Raw genomic sequence first — 19,048 nt, 5'->3', positions numbered from 1 at the left:
TAACACCATGATCCTGAACCGTAGGAAAGAACGATGTCGTCGCTATAAAAGCTGGCGTAACCATCTTGAATTTTTGCAGCGGTAGGGCGAGGTTGAGGGTGGAAAGGTCCAGCACAAATCTCAGGCCCGCCTGGTGGTTCTTCTGAATTGCGAAAATCCTGGAGTAGAAGCCGAAGCCTCGCTGGGAGGCTGGGACTTCCTCCACTGCCTGGCCCTCTACGAGCGACCGGATCTTCGCCAAAAGAGTTGCTGTCCCAACCTGTGGGACTGGAGGGGAGGGGGGGAGGAGAGGCTGGGATAGGAAGGCGTTACCCCGTGGATACTACGTAGAGGATCCCGGGGTCAGTGAAATACTGGCGCCAGAATTGTGCATGGAGAGCAAGCCTGCCCCCACCAGAGACCACTGGACCCGAAGGGGCGTGTCATGCCTTCTTTCCCTCGTGTCATGCCTTCTTTCCCTCGAAGGTTGAGGCGGGAGACTGGAAAAAGCCCTTAATCTGAACCCCACCCCCCTTTTTGTTGTTTGCGCCGGTTCTGAGCTGGCGAGCAGTCCGGCTGCCTGGATCTGCGTTCCTGGAAGCCACGGAACCCTCCATATGTACAACCTTTTTCCAAGCGTTGCTGAGATTGGGTGTACGATTTGGGCGTGGTCTTTGTAAGAATGGATAAAGACTTTGCCGTTTGGGAGCTGTTCTTTTCGTCCAGCTCTTCGTCCGTAGAGAAGTGGAAGAGGGTCGTCCTCCCTCAAACGGTAGATCTAGAATGCGCTCCTGGACGTTGGGGTTGAATTTCGTTGCCCGGAGCCAGGCTGTTCTTCTCATGTCCGTGGAAATGCAGATGGCACGGCTAGAGCCATTGATATGAGCCACTGTGGATTTCATGAGGTCATGCGCCACTAGCTTGGCTTCCGCTAGCCCCGCCTTAAAGCGTGCTTGGCAATGGGTGCGGAGTCCCGGGAAGAAGTCCGCAATTTCCCGCCATAACCGTTGGTTGGCGGCGGCCAGCATGGCATCTGCGTTGGCCTGACGCAGGTGCAAGGAGGCGTTGGAGTAGATCTTTTTACCATACGCCTCCAAGATCTTCTCCTCCTTGCCTAGCAGCGACGCAGAGGAGGCTAAGGACGACTAAGGCTTGGAGTATAGTGATGTTGCAGCAATCACTGAGGAGTGTGGCTGAGGATGGGTCGAGAGCAAGAGTGTATGCCCCTCCATCTGCCTGTACTTGGCGGCCAGGCGTTGGTTGACCGGCTGGACTGAGTAGGACCGATGAAGGCCTCTGTGGTGCCTCTAGCATGGCGGGGAGGACTTCCCTGACTGCGTCTTTGTTGATAACCCCCATCTGAGGAGACCTCATGAGTGCGAGAAACTTCTCGAAGAGCACCTCCTCACTGGCCAAAGAGGTTGCAGGGGATACCGACCGGGTAACAGAGGGCTGCTGCGTACCCTGTCCATATGGACGCAAAGGAAAGTTGCCCTGCACAAACGAAGGGTAGACTGTAGGCCACGTACTTGGTTGAGGCCAGTCCCACCTCGACACTCGTTCTTTGCCGAATTTGTGGAATGCCGTCGGACAGGTGCCCCTTTATGGCGCTGCAGCCATTTTGGCCCACTGACTCTTGCGTGTGGATCACGAGGCCTACCCTGCTCCTCGGGTCTCGGCCTGGTAGGTGTAAAACCCTCGACCTGGGGGTAGAGCTGTGTTTAGGCGCGCCCGTGGACATATTGCCGGTAATAGGGCATAGTCCCTCGGCCATTGAGCCGGTAAAAGGGCATATCCCCGGTACAAGAACCTTCCGGTCCCTCGATACTGCGTCCGGGAGGATCCCAGGACCCCTCGACCCGAAGGCCGGTAGCTGTAGCAGCCTCGGGGCACGTGCCGGTAGAAGAACCTGGCCGGTCCCTCCCGCATGGGAGATTCCCTGAGAAGGAGTCTCCCTTGTGGGGTGCGCTGGAAAATATTGGCCCTAGCTTGGACCTGGTTCGATGTTTCACGAGGTTCTTGAGATCCTATGGAGGTGACCTCTGGAAGAGGTCCCTCTACCTGGCTAGTCTGTTCTTCAGCAGCTTCGAGGACAGCGAGTGACACGTCGAACATGATTGCCGACCGTGGTCTGGGCCAAGGCAACGTAGGCAGATAGCGTGGGGGTCTAAAGTTAGGAAGAGACCGTTGCAGGATGGACACCTGCTGAACCCTGTAGAAGTCCACATGCGCCGGGGAGGAGCGTGATGCCCGAGGACCAAGTACCTGAACGATAGATGAGACAAAAAGAAGTATCCACGTGTGGAATTACATAGCCGAAGCCAAACCCAGGCGCGCTGGTGAATTCGGCCCGTTCCCGTCGACGCGGAAAAGGGGACTGGGGCGTGGTGCCGGAGGGCAGCGCATGCTCCCTGGGCCGCACACCCACGCGCCTCTAAATTTAAAGGGGAAGAAGGTTTTTTCTGGTGAAAAAGGTTCCATCTCCCGTCCCTTGGAAGGGACGCCCATATAGTATGGAGGAAAGGACACGGGACGTAAGAGTAAAATAACCTATACATGTTAAATGGTCAAGTAAAGGGAGACATTCCAGGCAAGCTAACTTGGACGAATGGCACTAATAAGTCAACAATAGACTATGTTTGGATCTCAAAGAACCGTCTGCACACTGTTGAACGCCTTGACGTACTAACACAGCATGTAAGCGATCATAACATCTTGAGGCTAACATGGGCTGGTGAAAAAGACAACAAGGCTTACGATAAAATAACGCCTTTGGAAATAAATCGGAGAGGCAATAGGCTGAGGCTAAGAAAAACGGATATCCTAGCATTAACAAATAAGTATGATGAGCAAACAAGGCAAGAAAAATGTGATACATCGTATGATGCTCAACTAATGATCTACAAAACAAAAAGAACTGGACTGAAGTTGCCACTACTAGAGCCAAAACATCATCAATACAGTGAGACAGTGGTTAAGAGAAGTAAACAACTAAGACAGGAAATAAAGAGAGCAAACAGCCTTGAAGAACAAATACGTCAAATTAAAACAAAGAAACAATACTGGCTGATCGGATTCAGACAATACCGCGACCAAGAACAAGAGGAAACTATTTTGTATTTTTTTATTTGTATTTTATTTATTTGTAAAGCGCACCAGGCCCACGGGTATCCGGGCGCATCATTTAGGTTAGAGGAATGATACAGGGTACATACAAGATACATAGGGAAGGGAATAAAGGCAATTTAGGATAATAGTGCAATTTAGAATAATATACAGGTACTATACATATTAACAATAATGAAGAGCAGCTAGCAGGTTTGCGCAAGTGTAGCGGGGTGCCAGTAGGCGCTAGTAATCAGGTTGGTCTTGGGCTGACAACCAGGCTTTGGCTTTGCTCTTGAAGGCCAGGAAGGACGGTTCAGCTCTGAGTGGATTGGGTAGGGAGTTCCATAGTTTCGCAGCCATGACTGGGAAACTGCTCCCGCCTGATCTCTGGAGGTTAAAGCGGCGGAAGGAGAGGCAGTTGGTTTGAGCACTTCTAAGTGGTCTTGAAGAGGTGTGTAAAGAAAATCTACTAGCCAGGTGCTTGGTGCGAGAGGCTTTTGTGTGTTAGCAATAGCGCTTTGAGAGAAACTCTTCGGGAAACTGATAGCCAGCGGAGACTCCGTCTAGAGTCTGAGATGTGGAGGTTCCTAGGGATGTTTAGTGCAGCTCTAATGGCATTATTCTGAATGATCTGTAGTTTGCTGATGTTGCATTGGTTAGTACCGAGATAGAGGGCGTTGCAATAGTCAATCTTCAACAGGACAAAGGTCCTGGCTAATATAGTGCAGTTGGCTGGTGATAGGAACGGACGACATGCCGTAATGAGCTTGCATGTATATGATGCAGCAGAAGAGACAGCATTAATTTGTCTTGAGAGTGAGAGGGGGCGTCGAGATAGATACCAAGTGTTTTTGCATCTTTGGCCACTTTGATGGTATTGCCATCAATTGTGAAGGATTTGAAGGACGGGTGTAACTTGCCAAGTCTTTGGTGAAAGCCTAGGATGAGAATCTCCGTCTTTTCATTGTTCAAGCACAGTTCATGCTGCACCATCCAAGCCTGGATGACTTGATAGATGGAGTTGATGGCTAGAGTGTCCGTTTTGTGGTCACCTGTGATAGGGATGAGTATCTGGGTGCCATCGGCATAATTGGTATATGTGAGACCCAGATAGGTGAAAATGTCAAAGAGTGGTTTCGTGAACACATTATAAAGTGTCGGGGAAACACACGATCCTTGAGGAACCCCGCAGGTGACTGGCGCGGGTTCAGCAGTGGCAGAGGGGGGAAAAGACTCTCATGGATCTATTTTCCAAAAAGGGGGTGATCCAGGCCATAGCTTTGTCCGAGAAGTCGGCAGCAGTTTTAAGGTGACAGCAGAGGGTGACGATGCTCCGTGCAATGGCATAAGCGACAACCAGAGACTTGTGGACAATAATAAATAACCAAACTCTAAAGCAACAGAGCCGCTTGATAAGTGGATTCTCAGAAATTGGCTGGATAAACCGTTACTTCAAGTATTCGGCATTATAGACAACATAGACAAAGACTCACTGGCAAATACGAACCATCATCAGAGACTGGAGACGGATGAAGGACAAATCGAGCAGAGGATAAAAAAAAGGTAAAAGCCGCTGAGGAGCGGCAGGGCCAAACGGTCTAACAAACTTGGATCTAAAAAAAATCCAACAAAGTGGGCTGTAATGATCAACTTGGTATTCAGGAACATCGTGAAACAAAAACAAATACCAGTATCGTGGACATCGAGGATTACGGTTAAAATCTTTAAAAAAGGCAAACGATATGAGCCAAAAAACTACCGGCCCATAGCATAGCTCGACGTAATCGGGAAGATGTTTGCCTTAGATCTACAGAGAGGTTTAACAGAATGGGCTGAAAACAACCACATCGACCCTCGTCAGATGGGTTTTACGATGGGCACCGGGACAGAAGTAAACCTGTTCATTCTATCAATACTGAAACTGAACGCCATTAGAAGGTAAAGAGAAACTACATCTATCCTTATAGATCTAAGGCAAGCTTTCGATGGAGTGAATCGGCATAAACTTTGGAAGAAACTTGCAGAATCGGAAGTGTCCGGAAGAGATCGTACAACCCATCAAAGTCCTACATGAGAGAACAACCACGCGAGTAAGGATCAATAATGAAGGAGCCTCATCTGTGGAAATAAGCAGTAAAAGAGGAGTCAAACAGGGGTGCCCACTCGCTGCCACCCTCTTTAAGCTACACATTGCCGATTTACCAGAAGCTCTGAGACACAGAAGGCACTTTCCCCTGAATATTAACAACTGTGAGATGTCGATGATCTGCTATGCGGATAACATAGTACTTGTAGACCAGACCCAAATTGGTCTACAGCATCTACTAAATAAATTGCAAGGGTACATGTAGGAGAACAACCTTTTAATAAATATCAACAAATCCAAAATCCTAACAATAGGAGAAAAGCAAGGCCAGTGACAAAAGATTTAAATGGAAAATCGGAGAGGAGAGACTGGTAAAAGTAAAAGGGATCCAATACTTGGGAATAACATTCAACCAGTCTGTAGCAGAAAAAAGTTGGGAACATGAACTCTTCCTAAAAGTAAAAAGGCTATGCTCACAAGGAGCAATACTGAATGGGAAATTCGGGAAATTTTCACTAGTTCCCGTGCGATCCTTCTATTTAAAGAAGGTGATGCCTATCCTTGTGTACGGTGGGGAAGCAGGCTTGAACTTGCCTTGGAGAACATGGGCAAAGTTAGAAAGCACGTTTTGGAAACCTATTCTAAATCTCCCCAGATGTCTCCTGATTCCGGATATAAGAGCTGAGCTAGTTCTATAATCGCTATACTCCGTAGTGAGATGGAAGTCAATAGCCCTTCTGAGGAAAATTTCCTTTGTCGAACAGGTGGTTGGCTACAAAATTCTAGCAACACGTGAGCACGGAAAGAGTGCAGTCTTACTGAATAGCTGGTGAATTTTAGGGCTCCTGGCTAAACCCTGATCTACCCAGGTAGGTTAATAGTCAACAAGAAAAAAATATCAGGGTGACTGAATGTGTTGTACACACCTCACATCATTTGTGCAAAATAATTAACATTGTTCCACAAATGGGGCAACAATACACACATTTTTGGCAAAGAAAAATAATGTGTTTCTTTTTTACAAAAGGTTTTAATACATCAACATTATTCTAAAAAAGGAACTTGGCCGAACACTTCTCAATTCAAAAACAATATCTCAGAGTGATACATTATTGTAATGTAATTCATTCATATGTTGCACATGTTACAGCACCCGGAGGTGACCTCATTTGGGGTCAGTATAACATTTATATTTGTATCACCTTTGCAGTATTGAGTTATTTAAGGAAGAAAAGGTTAAGGTTAGAACAGACTGATAGGTTATAAGGACAGTTAGATTATCCCAAAGGGATGCAGGCAGTCTATTAGCCCAGCATTGAAGTGTTCAACATTTAAAACATTTAAGGGATCAAGCTTTACCAAAGCCAATAGGTTCAGAAGGCGGCCTTTAGGGAGCCAGAATGGCAACGTTCTGATGCTCTTCTTCTTAGAAAAAAGTTATTAAATAGTCTGTGTTCAAAAGAGAAATCACAGCAACTCAAGGAGACACCTTTAGAAAGCACACGCTGTAAGGCCCCGTGCAGGTAAGTTGAGGTCAACTTAGTGTAGGGTTAAATCACACTCCCAAAGATGGTAAGCACCCTAAATGGCAAAAGGATCATGTACACCAAGCCCCACAGTACCTTTGAAATGAAGTTGTTCCAGCTGGATGCAATGCAGTAGAACCTTGTTCCTGGTGACGAAAGGGAGGACATCTGGCTGGCTCCTGCGGCAGCACTCAATAGAGGGACTCGGCAGCAATGGATTTCCCTCGATTCAGCAGCTCTTTGTGGTTTTGGCGCCTTTTTCTCAGCGCCAAAGAAGAATGAAAAGCTCTGGTTAGATGTTCCTCGATCCCTCGGTCCTGGACTCTGGTGAGGGGACTCTGGATGCGGATTTCTTGCTTCTGTGGGGTCCTCTGAATGCCCACGAAAATTTGGCTGGATTCTGACTTCGGCAGACAATGCACTCAGAGGTGGTCAAGGTACCCTGAGTATTGGGATTCTGCAGGCTTGGAAAGCCGCAGCAAGTTGGGGGTTGAGCCAAAATAGAGTGTCTTGAGGCTAGTTGGTCCCACCAGCCTAATGGAGTAAGTCGTCCTTTACGGGTCTTCCCTGTCAATTCGACAACAGGGTCAGAACAGCTGCAGGGCTTCACCGGGCACTTTGCGGTCCAGGAGGTTGCTTGCTGGTGCCTACTCTCGTCTTCTACTTCAGATGTTGTCTTGCAGTGGCCGACTCTGCTCTTAGTCCCAAAAAACTCACTTTTTATGCAAGTTCCCATTCATTCACAGCCATAGGCGGTCAATCACACAGCAGGGTGGATGTCCTTCAGGACAGCCAGACGGTGAATTGGAACTGGTTTCACTCAGGCACACTTGGAGACAAAGGACAGGGAAGTTTTGGGACCCTCCCTTACTTCCTGCCTTTCTAGACACACTGGAGCCTGGGTGGGCTTCATGGCTGGAGCCCGCCAAAGGCAAATCACACAAAGGACTCAAACCAGATACAAACAACACAGTAAAAGCCCAGAAGGAACTAACGAACAAGAAATGGCAAAAAAAGAAGACCGGGGCCATTTTGTGAAAAATGGTAACCCTTGGGTGCAGCACTGCAGCTGAGGTAACAGCCTGCAGATACATGTCACTACGTAGTAAAAATGAAACCACTGCCACCAGCCATTCAAGTGAGTTAGTTTAACAAAATGTTACGTGAGGAATGGGTTAAAGGAGTTAATATGTAACCCCCCCAGCACTCCACGTAGGGTGGTGTGTGCTGGACCAATAAAGTAAAGGTAAGTAAGACGGGGTCATTTTACTATTCTTGGGAACAGTAGTTCACCCAAGAAAATGTAGTTAATCATTAAGAGAAGTCCAAGGGACTTCTCGGTGGCACTGCACAAAAGGTGATGTGTGTCACAATGCAAAAGCAGATGCCTATGGAGTTTACCAGACTCAATAAAACATTAAGGAACACCAAAAATCATAGTCAGGAAAAAACAAGAGTGAGTGAGGAAAAAGGTCCCACTCACTCAGGAGTACAAGTTACAAAGTCCTGAGTCCAGCAAAAGAGCTAGGGGTCTTTAAGGTTAAAGGAAATTGGCACAGAAATTAAAATTCTTCCTAACGTATACATCTTTCATATCTGTGGCCATGTAATCCCCTTGCTTGAGAAGGGGAATAACTTCCTGTAAAGTTGCCATCCTGAATTGTTTAGGCTTGATACAGGGCGCAGATCTAAAACATGGCGGGTGGTCAGATTCTTTTTTGGGTACAATGAAGTACATTGAATAAATACCCTTGTTTACCTCTTGAACTGGGACGAGTTCTAGCGCTTCCTTTTGTAGCAGGCTTTCCACGTTTGACTGCAAGATGAGGAGATGGTCTGGTGTCATCTTTCTTGTTCTTGGCGGATGGACCAGGGTTTCTGAAAGAATTTTATAGAGTATCCCCCGGAACACAGTCTTTAACACACACTGATCTCATGTAATTCCCTCCCATGCCTGGGTAAATTATGTTAGAAGTCCAAACTCTGTGCGCAGGCTGATGGGACAGGTGAGCTCCCCATCCTGTGAGGGATGTGTCTGTGATTAGAGTGGCTTCCATGGTGGGGGAGGTGAAGGAATTCCCCTTCACGAGGTTCTCCCTCGACCACCACCGCAGAGAGAGAACCAGGGCTTGCGAGACAACCACTAGATCATCCCATTGTCCGCTGGCCTGACACCACTGGCTGTTGAGCCACTCTTGCATTGGGCACATGCGCAGGCGCGCGTGAGGAACCAAGTAAATACATGGCGCCATCATTCCCAGCAATCGCATGGCTTTGGCGTACCGTCACCTCTCGACGGCTACATATTGAGGGATCTGAAACAGCATATTTTGGACCCTCTTGTTGGAGGGGAAGACAAGGCCGTCCCTTGTTCGAATTAGAGCCCCTAGGAATTGCTTGACCTGGATGGGATCTAGACTGGACTTCTTCTCGTTGATGGAGAAGCCCAGATGGAACCAGAGGTCTATAGTCTTTTGGGTATTCGAGAAGCATGTTTCGTAAGAATCCCCTGTTATGAGCCAGTCGTCGAGTTAAGGATAAACCAAAATGGACAACCTGCGCAGATGAGCCACTGCCACTACTTTCGTGAATACACTTGGTGCAGAGGCTATGCTGAAGGGTAGCACTTTGAACCGATAGTGTTTGCCTTCTATCATGAACCGGAGGTATTTCCTGTGCGCTGGCAACAGTGAAATATGAAAGAATGCATCTTTCATGTTCAGTGTTGCCATGTAATCCTTCTGTGTGAGCAGGGGGATTACTTCCTGCAGAGTCAACATACGAAATTATTGAGGTTTTAAAAATGTGTTTGCTGGGCGCAGATCTAATACAGGGCGCATGGCTAGATCCTTTTTGGGTACAAGGAAGTACACTGAATAAATACCCTCCTTTACTTGTGCACGACCTCTATGGCTCCCTTTTCCAGCAGCGATTCTACTTCCTGAAGAAGGATGAGAAGGTGTTCTGATGGGATACGTCTTCCCTTTGGAGGTCTGAATGTCGGGGGCCGGCTGAACGCGATACAGTAGCTGTGGCCTATTGTTGACAGTACTCATCGGTCTGTGGTTATTCCCTCCCATGCCTGGAGAAAAGCTATTAACCGGCCCCTGACCGGGGAGGCATGGGAGGGGACCCGAATCTTCGTGTCATTTAGTGGAGGCAGCCAGGGAGCCTCTAGGAATAAGGCCCCGACCCCTTCCTTTGCCACGACGTTGGCCTCTCTGGGCATACAGCGTGTTATAATTTTTGGTTCCTTGAGGGAGGCAGCAGTTGCTGCCTGAGGCATACTGCTGCTGAGGCTGGCGTTGGCCACAAAAAAGGCACCTATTGCCAGGTCCGCGCCTGTTGGAGGGTTTAGTGATCTGGGCCAAGAAATTTAAAATTTCATGTTCCTTTTTCGCTGTTTCCAGGGCGTCATCAACCACCTTTCCAAACAAGTTGGAGTCCTCCAGGGGTTTGTAAATGAGGGACGCCCGAGTCTCTGGCTTGAACCCCGAGTTCCTAAGCCATGCATGCCTTTTGAGGAGTACGCCTTGGACTAAGGAACGCCCAGCCATTTCCGCAGCATCTAAAGGAATTTTTAATGATGCTCTGGTTCACTTGGGTGCCTTCAGTAACCGTGGCCAAAAGACAGGTGCAAAGTGGTTCAGGAACCTCCTGTAGGCCTTTGCGTAACAAGGCCCACTGGGCATCAGCGTAACTGGCCAACAGGGTTGTATTGTTGGCAATACGCGTAGCAAAAGCCGTGGAGGCCCTAACCCTCTTTCCCGAGTGCATAGAGCCTCTTACCTTCCTCATCAGTGGGTGCTTCTTCGGTGGAGAGAGGAACCCCCGCCCTCTTCCTCGTGGTGAACACCACAAGAGAGTCTGGGATGGAGTGACCTCTAATATATAGAGGATCGGAGGGGGAGGGGCTGAAGAGTTTCTCAATCCGTGGGTTGATACACCTGACCAAGGCTGGTGTAGACAAAGAGGGCGCAAGGCGCCTTTTGATTTAGGCAAAGTGAGGAATGGCATGGATAGCCGGTTTTTCTTTGATTTTTTCCACAAAAATCAACCTCGGGGATAGTCTTCCCCTGTATCCATCTCAAAGTGCGCTGCCGCCTTGCGTAGCATGGCATTAAACGTACAGCATGTGATTCTAAGCAGATTAACAAACATCAGAAATGATGTTATTTGACCTACTGGAAATGCATGGGAGGGAACCCTGACTGGTTAGTGAAGGAGTGGAATCGTGTCTCTGGAGCTTCTTGGAAGCCTTCGGCTATAGTTTACAAATGTTTTGTAGTCTCTTGGGCTAGAAGGTATTATAGGTGTGCGTGAAATGTGCAGAAAATAATGTGCAGTTTCTCAAATGCTGTTATTTAAGAAGATCAGCCACTAAACGATCTATGTTTTAGAAATTAGAAAAGCTTAAAGGCAGTAACTTAAATCAAAATATTAATTACTCACTTTCTTTCGCTCTGTAGTTCATCTTTTTTGTTTTTCACTTCGTAATATTTTTTGTCCAGTTCTTCTACACGTGTCTTCACTTCATTAAGATCTTGGTCCAATTTCTAATACAAACACAAGACAGCCTTGCTTTAGAACAGAAAGTACAAATAAAATAGTACCTTTATTTCCACAAAATGAATTTCCACCTTATGAAGACATGAAAAAAAAACTATCAGGAGAACAAATTACTTACCTTCCTGTGATGTTTTTCTCTGATGGATGTTCCCGTAAGGAAAGATTTCTCTTTTGTCAACTTTCCCTCCATAGTTTCTCTGGACCCCAATCTTTTTGCTTTGTTTTTTTAACCGATTCTGACTTTTTGAGGGGAGGAAGTAAAGCCTTCAGCTTCACTTCCCCTGCCTTTTGCTAAATTGTTACAGGGAAACTGTTCAGTCCTTCAGACCATCAGTACTGGGAAACTATGTTTCGCATTTAACTTGTACACTTTTGTAGCTTTTTAACATTCCACAAAACATGTTACAATGCAGTGCAATCGGGATACTTTTTGTATCACCATAGACTTTTACACTTGGGATTTTTGGTTACTTTTATATGTGCCTAAAGTCAAGCTGGTGGCAGCAATTACATTTTTACAATGTTTGTGTAATTTCTAGTGTGCACATTTAAGTCATTTCTTCAGATCAGCATTGGAGCCCAGAATAGCTTGTGTGGGTGGGAACAACTGACTGAAGATTTGAAAAAAAACTCCTGAAGAAGCCCAGCATCCCTTCCTCTATCTACCTGCTATGCGAAGGCCCTGTGGGGTGCGGGTAAGACCAACCAGCTGTCCCGAGCATTCAGAAGTGTCTCTGGACCATCCAGTGAACTGTCCAGCTCTCCAGTGGGTTACCTCGATAGAATCGGAGCTGTTCCGTGTTTGCAGCTGGAACAAAGGACTTCTACAAACGCGACTGAAAGGACACCTGCCGCCATCTGTGTGCGGTGGCTGTCACTGGAACTCTCCTTCCCCGGTCCTGAAGTGAGCTGACTTCAGTGCATTCTACATTTCTCCATTGCCAAGGGTTGAACTCTGCTCCTGGACCTGACCAGAAGAATCCTTGAACCCGCAGCACCTGGGCACCTCTCACCAGAACGGACAGCGGGTAATCAAAATTCCAGCGACCCCCAGTCGTCCTATCCAGTCATCTTGGAAAATCAGAGTCATGGGGGAGGTTAGCAAACGCAAAGCATTTTGTCTCCCCATGTCCTCCATTGCACAACATTGAGAACAAGTCTTTGTATCCTTCCATTCCACTGCTTTTTGGTTGTCGAACCAGAGTAGTAAAGCCTGAAAGATAAACACACATTCAGTTACCTAGTAACTTTGTTGCATCTCTTCTTTTGAGCAATCACCAACACGTGTGGTGTCCACAAGTAACTTACCTGCTACAGAGGCACCTTGGTACAAGAGCCTCAACCCCAACCTCTTAATTTTTTACAGGATCCTTCCTTGTCCTATCAACTTTCCTTTTTCCTCCTCACAAGCTCCCTTGACACCTACTTAAATGGCCACCCAGGCTCCCTTGCCTCCTTACCAACCTCACCACCTCCCACACAACTTCCCCCTTGTTGCTTTCAACTATACAGGCTCCCTTGCCTACTCTCACTACACTGACAACCTTGTCAGCCTCTTCCACCCGGCTGCCCTAGTCACCTACTGCTGGCGTATCTGGAGGTCCCTTGCCTCCTGCTGACCCTCCCACAATGGCTCCCTTGCCATCTTCCACTATCACGGCTCCCTTGCCCACCCCCTCTTCACCGACACCCTTGTCATCCTTGCCTCCTCCTACCTCTATCTGTCAGGCACTCTTGCCGCTCACGGGGGTGGGGTGAGAGGAGGAGGTGCCGTAAGTCCTTCAAAAGTTGCAACCTGCTCCATGTTGCCACACTAAACTCACACTCTGCTGTCAAGAACTCATGACATCTGCCACCTCCTTGAACTCCTGGGCCTTGATGTTCTTGCTCTTACTGAGACATGGTTTAAGGACAGCTCTGTCCTGAGTTTTGACACACTTCTCCCTGAAGTCTACAAGATCCTCTACATGCCCAGGCCCAACAGTGGATCCCTGTTACCCTTGTTCCCACTCAGGTCTACTCCTCCTTTGAATGGCTGGTCTGCAGGTTCTCACTCTCCTCTTTCGCCTCTCTTACTCTGGCCACCTTCTATCAGCCACTGGGCCAGTCCACACTTTCTCTCCGAAGGGGCTGACCTTGTCTCTTCTTTTTCTTTTATTATTGTGTTTAGTTCAATAAAATAACATTTACAATTTACATATTCATTTAGAAAAGTTACACAAAATTTTGTTTACCTTTTAAAATTTCTTTCTATTCGTGAAACAATTGTATTACATAAAAGAAGCTGGTCTTAAAAAAAGCTAAAATTATATATATTCATTTTAAATTTAACAAACAAAATCCAAACAGTTAAGAGCTGTAATTCGTTCTTTTAACACTTCAAGAAGTTTCGTTACACTAATGACCAGATGTATACTGTTCCCCCACATACATTTGTTCCATAGTGTAGTTCTCGACAGTTCTAATCCAGAGTACCAATGACTTCCAAATTCCTTAATTCTAAGCGCCTCAAAGTGTATACAGTACATCACCAAAAGTCTCTTGTCTCCTCTCCCCAACTCCTCCTGATGGGGGATCTTAACATCCATCTTGACTCTCCGGACTTCAGGACCTTTCCACAACCTCTGGTACAACACACACTGCTGGCCATAACTTGGGTGCTCTCATCTCCACAGACATCCCACTCTCCATTCCTCTCACTACCTCTCTCAGGGACTGATCATTCTCTTCTCTATTCTCACTTGAAGGGCTCTTCTCCTTTAGCAATGGGACACCCTACACCATCTCCTGCCTTCAAGGTCATCCGACCCATGAAAAGAGTGTCAGTAGTTGCCTTTGCCTCCACCTATTCTCCTCCTTCTACTCCTGCGGCTGACTCGCACCCTAACACAGCCCTCTCCAACTTTCACAGTTCCATCTCCAACACTCTTGACATTCTTGTCATGAGGGCCCGACAGAAGCTTGCCAAAAAGTGCAACTCTTGGTACTACTCCGATCTGCCTGCCCTTAAACGCAAGTGCAGAGCAGCGGAACGCAAATGGGGATCTTAAGGTGCACCCTCTGACAAACTGGCCTGCCACCTTCTTCAAGGACCATAAAGACACTGCATCCGCTCCAAAAAAAGGGAGTCTACATTCAAGATGCATCTCCGCGGCATCCAACACGGCCAAACTTTTCAAAGTCTGCAACAAACTGGCCAACCCTACTGCAGCCGCATTCTCTGCTGCACCCACCCAGGCCCTTTGCTCAGCCCTGGCCGCACATTTCACCACCAAAACCCAGGACATCCTGTCCTCTCTTTCCGCTGCTCCCCTTCTTGCACAAGCATCTCTTGGGCCCCCCTCGGCAGCCCCCAGCACTCCCCATCTTTTCTCCTCCCTCTCCCCGGTCACACCGGAGGTCGTCACTAGACAAGTCCGGTCTATGCAAGCCTCTTCCAAACAGGTGGACCCCTGCCTCTCCAAAACCATCAAGGACAATATTGACAATCTCGCTCCTGCCTTAGCTGACCTCTGCAACCTCTTTCGCCACTGGAGTTTTACCCTCTACTCTCAAGCACTCTCCTGTGCACCCTCTGCTCCAAAAACACTCCGCCTACCCGTCTATTACGGCAAACTATCGCCCGGTCGCCTATCTCCATCACTCCTGGAGAAGCTGGCTTTCACTCAATTTACCCTCCACACTGAATCTGTTAGTTGTCTCCATGACCATCAGTCTGGAGTTCGAGCATCCAGGAGGCACGGAACTGCTCTTCTGAACACCCGTGAAGACCTGCTCTCAAATCTTGACTCCAACTCTCCCTTTGTCCTCATTCTTCTCGACCTCTCTTCTCCTTTCGATACGGTAAACCACAACATCCTTATCACCCGTCTCCGTGATACCCTGGACATCACAGATCAGGCCCTGACGTGGGTCGCCTCCTTGCTCTTTGACCGGCCCTCCCAGGTGGAACTTGGGTCCTTTCTCTCCCCTATCTCTCTCCAATTGTGGTGTCCCACAGGGATCCAACCTATCCCCCTGGTTTTTCAATATCTATAAGGCCTCCTTGGCCCACAGGAGGTCTACCTTTATCACTAACTTTGTATTATGCAGATGACACGCAGCTCTCTTTCAGGCTACCCTCAGCCTCCTCCTCGCTCATCCCCGACTGTCCATCTGCAATTCAGTCTTGGTGTGCTGCTAACAATCTCTGCCTGAATGCCAGTTAGACAGATCATCCTCATTGGGACCCGTGCTCCCGCTTTCCCACCGGCCGGACTCCCTGGGCCCTGCACCCTCACCTACCAATGAGGAAGAAAATCTAGGATTCATCTTCGACTCCACGCTCTCCTTCTCTTCTCACATGTCCAAAATGTCCCATGACCAACTGCACCTCCTCAGAAGTAGTCTATCTTTTCTCACTTTCCCCCAGAGGCTCACCATCTCCAGAGCCCTGGTTCTTTCTACGCTGGACTATTGCAACAGTATCTTAATCTTCCTACGTCTACTCTCCGGCCCTCTACAAATTATCCAGAACAGAACCGCAAGACTTATCCTTGGTCTCAAGCCCAGGGACCGCACCTCTCTGGCGCTGAAATCCCTCCACTGGCTCCCTGTGGCTGAAAGGATCAAGTTCAAGACCCTCTGCATAATCCACAAGGCTTTCTGGTGCCAGGGTCTGCTCCATCTACAATGCTCTCTTCCTAAGTACTCTCCCTCTAGAGTCCTCCGCTCGTCCTCCAACTCTCTGAGGGTTAGCCGCTTTCACAAACAAGATTTGGGGGTAGATCTTTATCCTCTGCAGGTGCCTCGCTCTGGAACAGCCTTCCTGTCCCTCTTCGTCTTGAGCCGGAGCACCTTAAGATCTGGAAACTCCTCAAGACTTTCCTCTTCTCTTCCTCCTCTCTCCCTCTACCCGGCTAACCTCAGTTATTTTTCTCTCCACCTTCCTTCCTCTTCCCTAACTCGGTTCAGTTTTTGCTGACTGGTTGCCTGGTTCACCTCCAGAGCCTTACAGGTCCCAGGTGCCCCCACCTCCCGGCCGCTACACCATGATCAGCATTACTGCACTTTCAGATTACGCTCCATGAGCGGGGCAACCTCTCTGCACTTAACCCAGGGCCCTGTTGGACTGGACGCTTTTGTTCCCCCTTTGCCCTGCCTCCTTCCTCGCACCTCTGTCTGTACGCAAGTATTCACCTAATGTACTAGGATTAGTAAGTTGGTCTGTCCTGTCCTCCCGCGCAGCCTTTTTTGTATCCCTCCCTACCATTGGCCATAACTAACACTGCACTTGCACTAGAAGAAACGCCGTCAGGCCAAGTATGCTAGTTCTATGCCCAAGAAGGATTACTGTACTCCCTTGTTTCCTTCACGCCTTGAAGCACTGTGTATAAGCGCTATATAAATAAACAATTACAGATACATTCTAGGGGAGGCACTGTGACTTTGGGCACAAGGCCCGACTCTTCCTAGGGATTGGACTGTTGAAGCTATGGAATATCACTTGTGACTCGGTTCCATCTTAATGCATTACTTTACCTACCTCGTTTGTTGATTTAAACCATTGAATGCATTTAAGAACCAGTGGTGCCTGTACATGGCATACATTACTTACCGTAATCATATTTCTGAACCTTGTATCTGGCTAGATTCACATGCTTTGCATAGGCCAACATCTAGTGGTAGCTCCAGAGTATTGCATATGAAGTTTTCGAAGTACGAAAAGGGACGGCGGCTGTACCCATGATCCCTCATGCGTCGAGGTCCTTCAGAATATTTGTCTCTGACAAGAGGGAGTGTAAGGTGTAAGCATGGAGTGTATGTATTGATCATGAGGTGTGTAACTATCCATGTTTTTACCCCAAGAACCGTCAACTCCAAGAGGGGAGGAAGGGTGAGGGCATGTGCATCAAAGCAGATACAAGCATCAGAAATAGGATTAGGGTAAGTAATGTATGTCTTCTGTGGCGTGTGGTCCTGCTTAAAATCACATGCTTTGCATAGATTAGCGAGCAGTACTTGGGGAAGGAGGTGGGTTGTTTGATGGTAGCGCTGCAAATATATATTTTAACACTGCTTGCCCCATCTGTGTATCACCCTTAGAATGTGTGTCTAGGCATTAATGTTGGGTCAAAGTAAGAATTGAACACTAAGTGGTAGCTTTGCAAATGGCATCTAAGGGCACATTTGCTTTGAAGGCCAGAGTTGCCCCTGTGCCTCGAGTTGAATGTGCTCCAAGCTTCAATGGCAACGTTCTCTTAGCAAAAGAAGAGTACATTTGGATGCAGTTGACAATCCATTTTGAAATTGCTGATTTAGCGTAGGGTCACCTTCTCTTCCTGTGCCCATGGACACAAAAAATGGTCCGTTTGTTGGCTAGCATTTGTCTTTTGTGGGTAGTATATCACTGTCCTTCTGACATCTAGGGTATGAAGGCTTTCCTCTGCTGCGTTTGTGGGGTGTTGGAAAAATGCAATAAGCTCTATAGACTGGTTCACATGGAATTTTGAGGTACATTTTGGGGTGAACCATGGGTATGTGTGCAGCACTACTTTGTCTTCATGGATAACAACAAAGGGATCTTGCAATGTGAGTGCTTGCAGTTCACTGACCCTTCAGATGGATGTAACAGCCACAAGAAAAGCGGTCTTGTATGTGAGATGTTTAAAACTGGCTTTGTGCATAGGCTCGAAGGGGGCACCCATGAGCCTTGTGAGTACAATATTTAGGTACCACCCGGGAGTAGGATTTGAAATTGGAGGGTATCATTTCTTGACACCTTCCATGAAAGATTTTTACTCGGACACATTTGCATCACAAAACCTTGGTTTGTGAAGTGGTGTATGCTGAGAGAGCAGCTAAGTGTACTTTTAGTGAGTTAAAGACTATTCCAGAGTCTAACAGATACAGCAGATAGTGTAATATAATTATTTTATTTATTTTTATTTGTAATGCGCACGATACAGCAAAATGTGTTTCAAGACGCATCAAGACGGGGTGGATCAGGGGTAAAATTACAAAAAAAGGTCTTAAAAGTCTTGAAACATTTGGAACATGCATGTGCTAAAGTCCCTCACTATCCTTGCCTCTGGCCCTACACCCTCTGCAGGGCACACCTTGGATGCTATCATTTCTTCAGACATTCCGCTCTCTAACCCTCTCACTACCCCTCTATCCTGGTCTGACCACTCCCTCCTCTCCTCCTTCCTCGACCTCCCATGTCCCCAGTCTCCTTCTCCCACACTGCCAATCACCTTATCAGTCACGCGACCAATGAAGCGTGTATCAGTTGCTGCCTTTGCTTCCTCCTTCATACCTCCCCCATTCCCTTCTTGGTATTCTCCCCCGACTCTGTCCTAACAAACTTCCATCTCTCTACCACTAACACCCTGGGCATCCTTGCCCCTGCCATGAGGATTTGCATTACGCCTGCCATCAAATGCAACTCTTGGTATGACTGAGACTTAACCGCCTTGAAACGAAAGTGCAAGGCAGCAGAGCGGACGTGGCAGACATCAACTCATCAACTGACAAACTGCACTGCCGCCTACTACAACGGCAATACCGACTCTCCATGTGCTCCAAAAAAAAGAGCTCATGTCCAAGCTCGCACCTCCGGAGCCACAAACGTGGCTGAATTTGTTAAAATCAGCAAGGAACTTGCCAATCCAACCACAGCGTCTTCTTTCCCTCTCCCCACCCAGGTTTTATGTTCTTCACTGGCCTCCCACTTTTCCTCCAAAACTCTTGATATCCTGCCCCCCCTTTCTCCCCCTTCTTTATCCCCCCTCTCTTCTCC

At 47.7% G+C, this 19,048-nt stretch overlaps 1 protein-coding gene across 1 annotated transcript in view; it reads right to left on the bottom strand.

The window, feature by feature from the left end:
• SMC3 (structural maintenance of chromosomes 3) overlaps window positions 1-19,048 on the bottom strand; it is a 1,173,064-nt gene that overhangs the window by 781,932 nt on the left and 372,084 nt on the right. The window contains exon 14 of the mRNA XM_069611771.1: window positions 11,152-11,255. Coding sequence (XP_069467872.1) covers window positions 11,152-11,255 — 104 coding nt within the window. The remainder of the gene's footprint in view (window positions 1-11,151; window positions 11,256-19,048) is intronic.

This window comes from Ambystoma mexicanum, chromosome 8 (genome assembly GCF_040938575.1).
Source record: "Ambystoma mexicanum isolate Mex_15411 chromosome 8, UKY_AmexF1_1, whole genome shotgun sequence".
Classification (NCBI taxonomy): domain Eukaryota; kingdom Metazoa; phylum Chordata; class Amphibia; order Caudata; family Ambystomatidae; genus Ambystoma; species Ambystoma mexicanum.
This window is presented reverse-complemented; position numbering and strand designations above follow the sequence as displayed.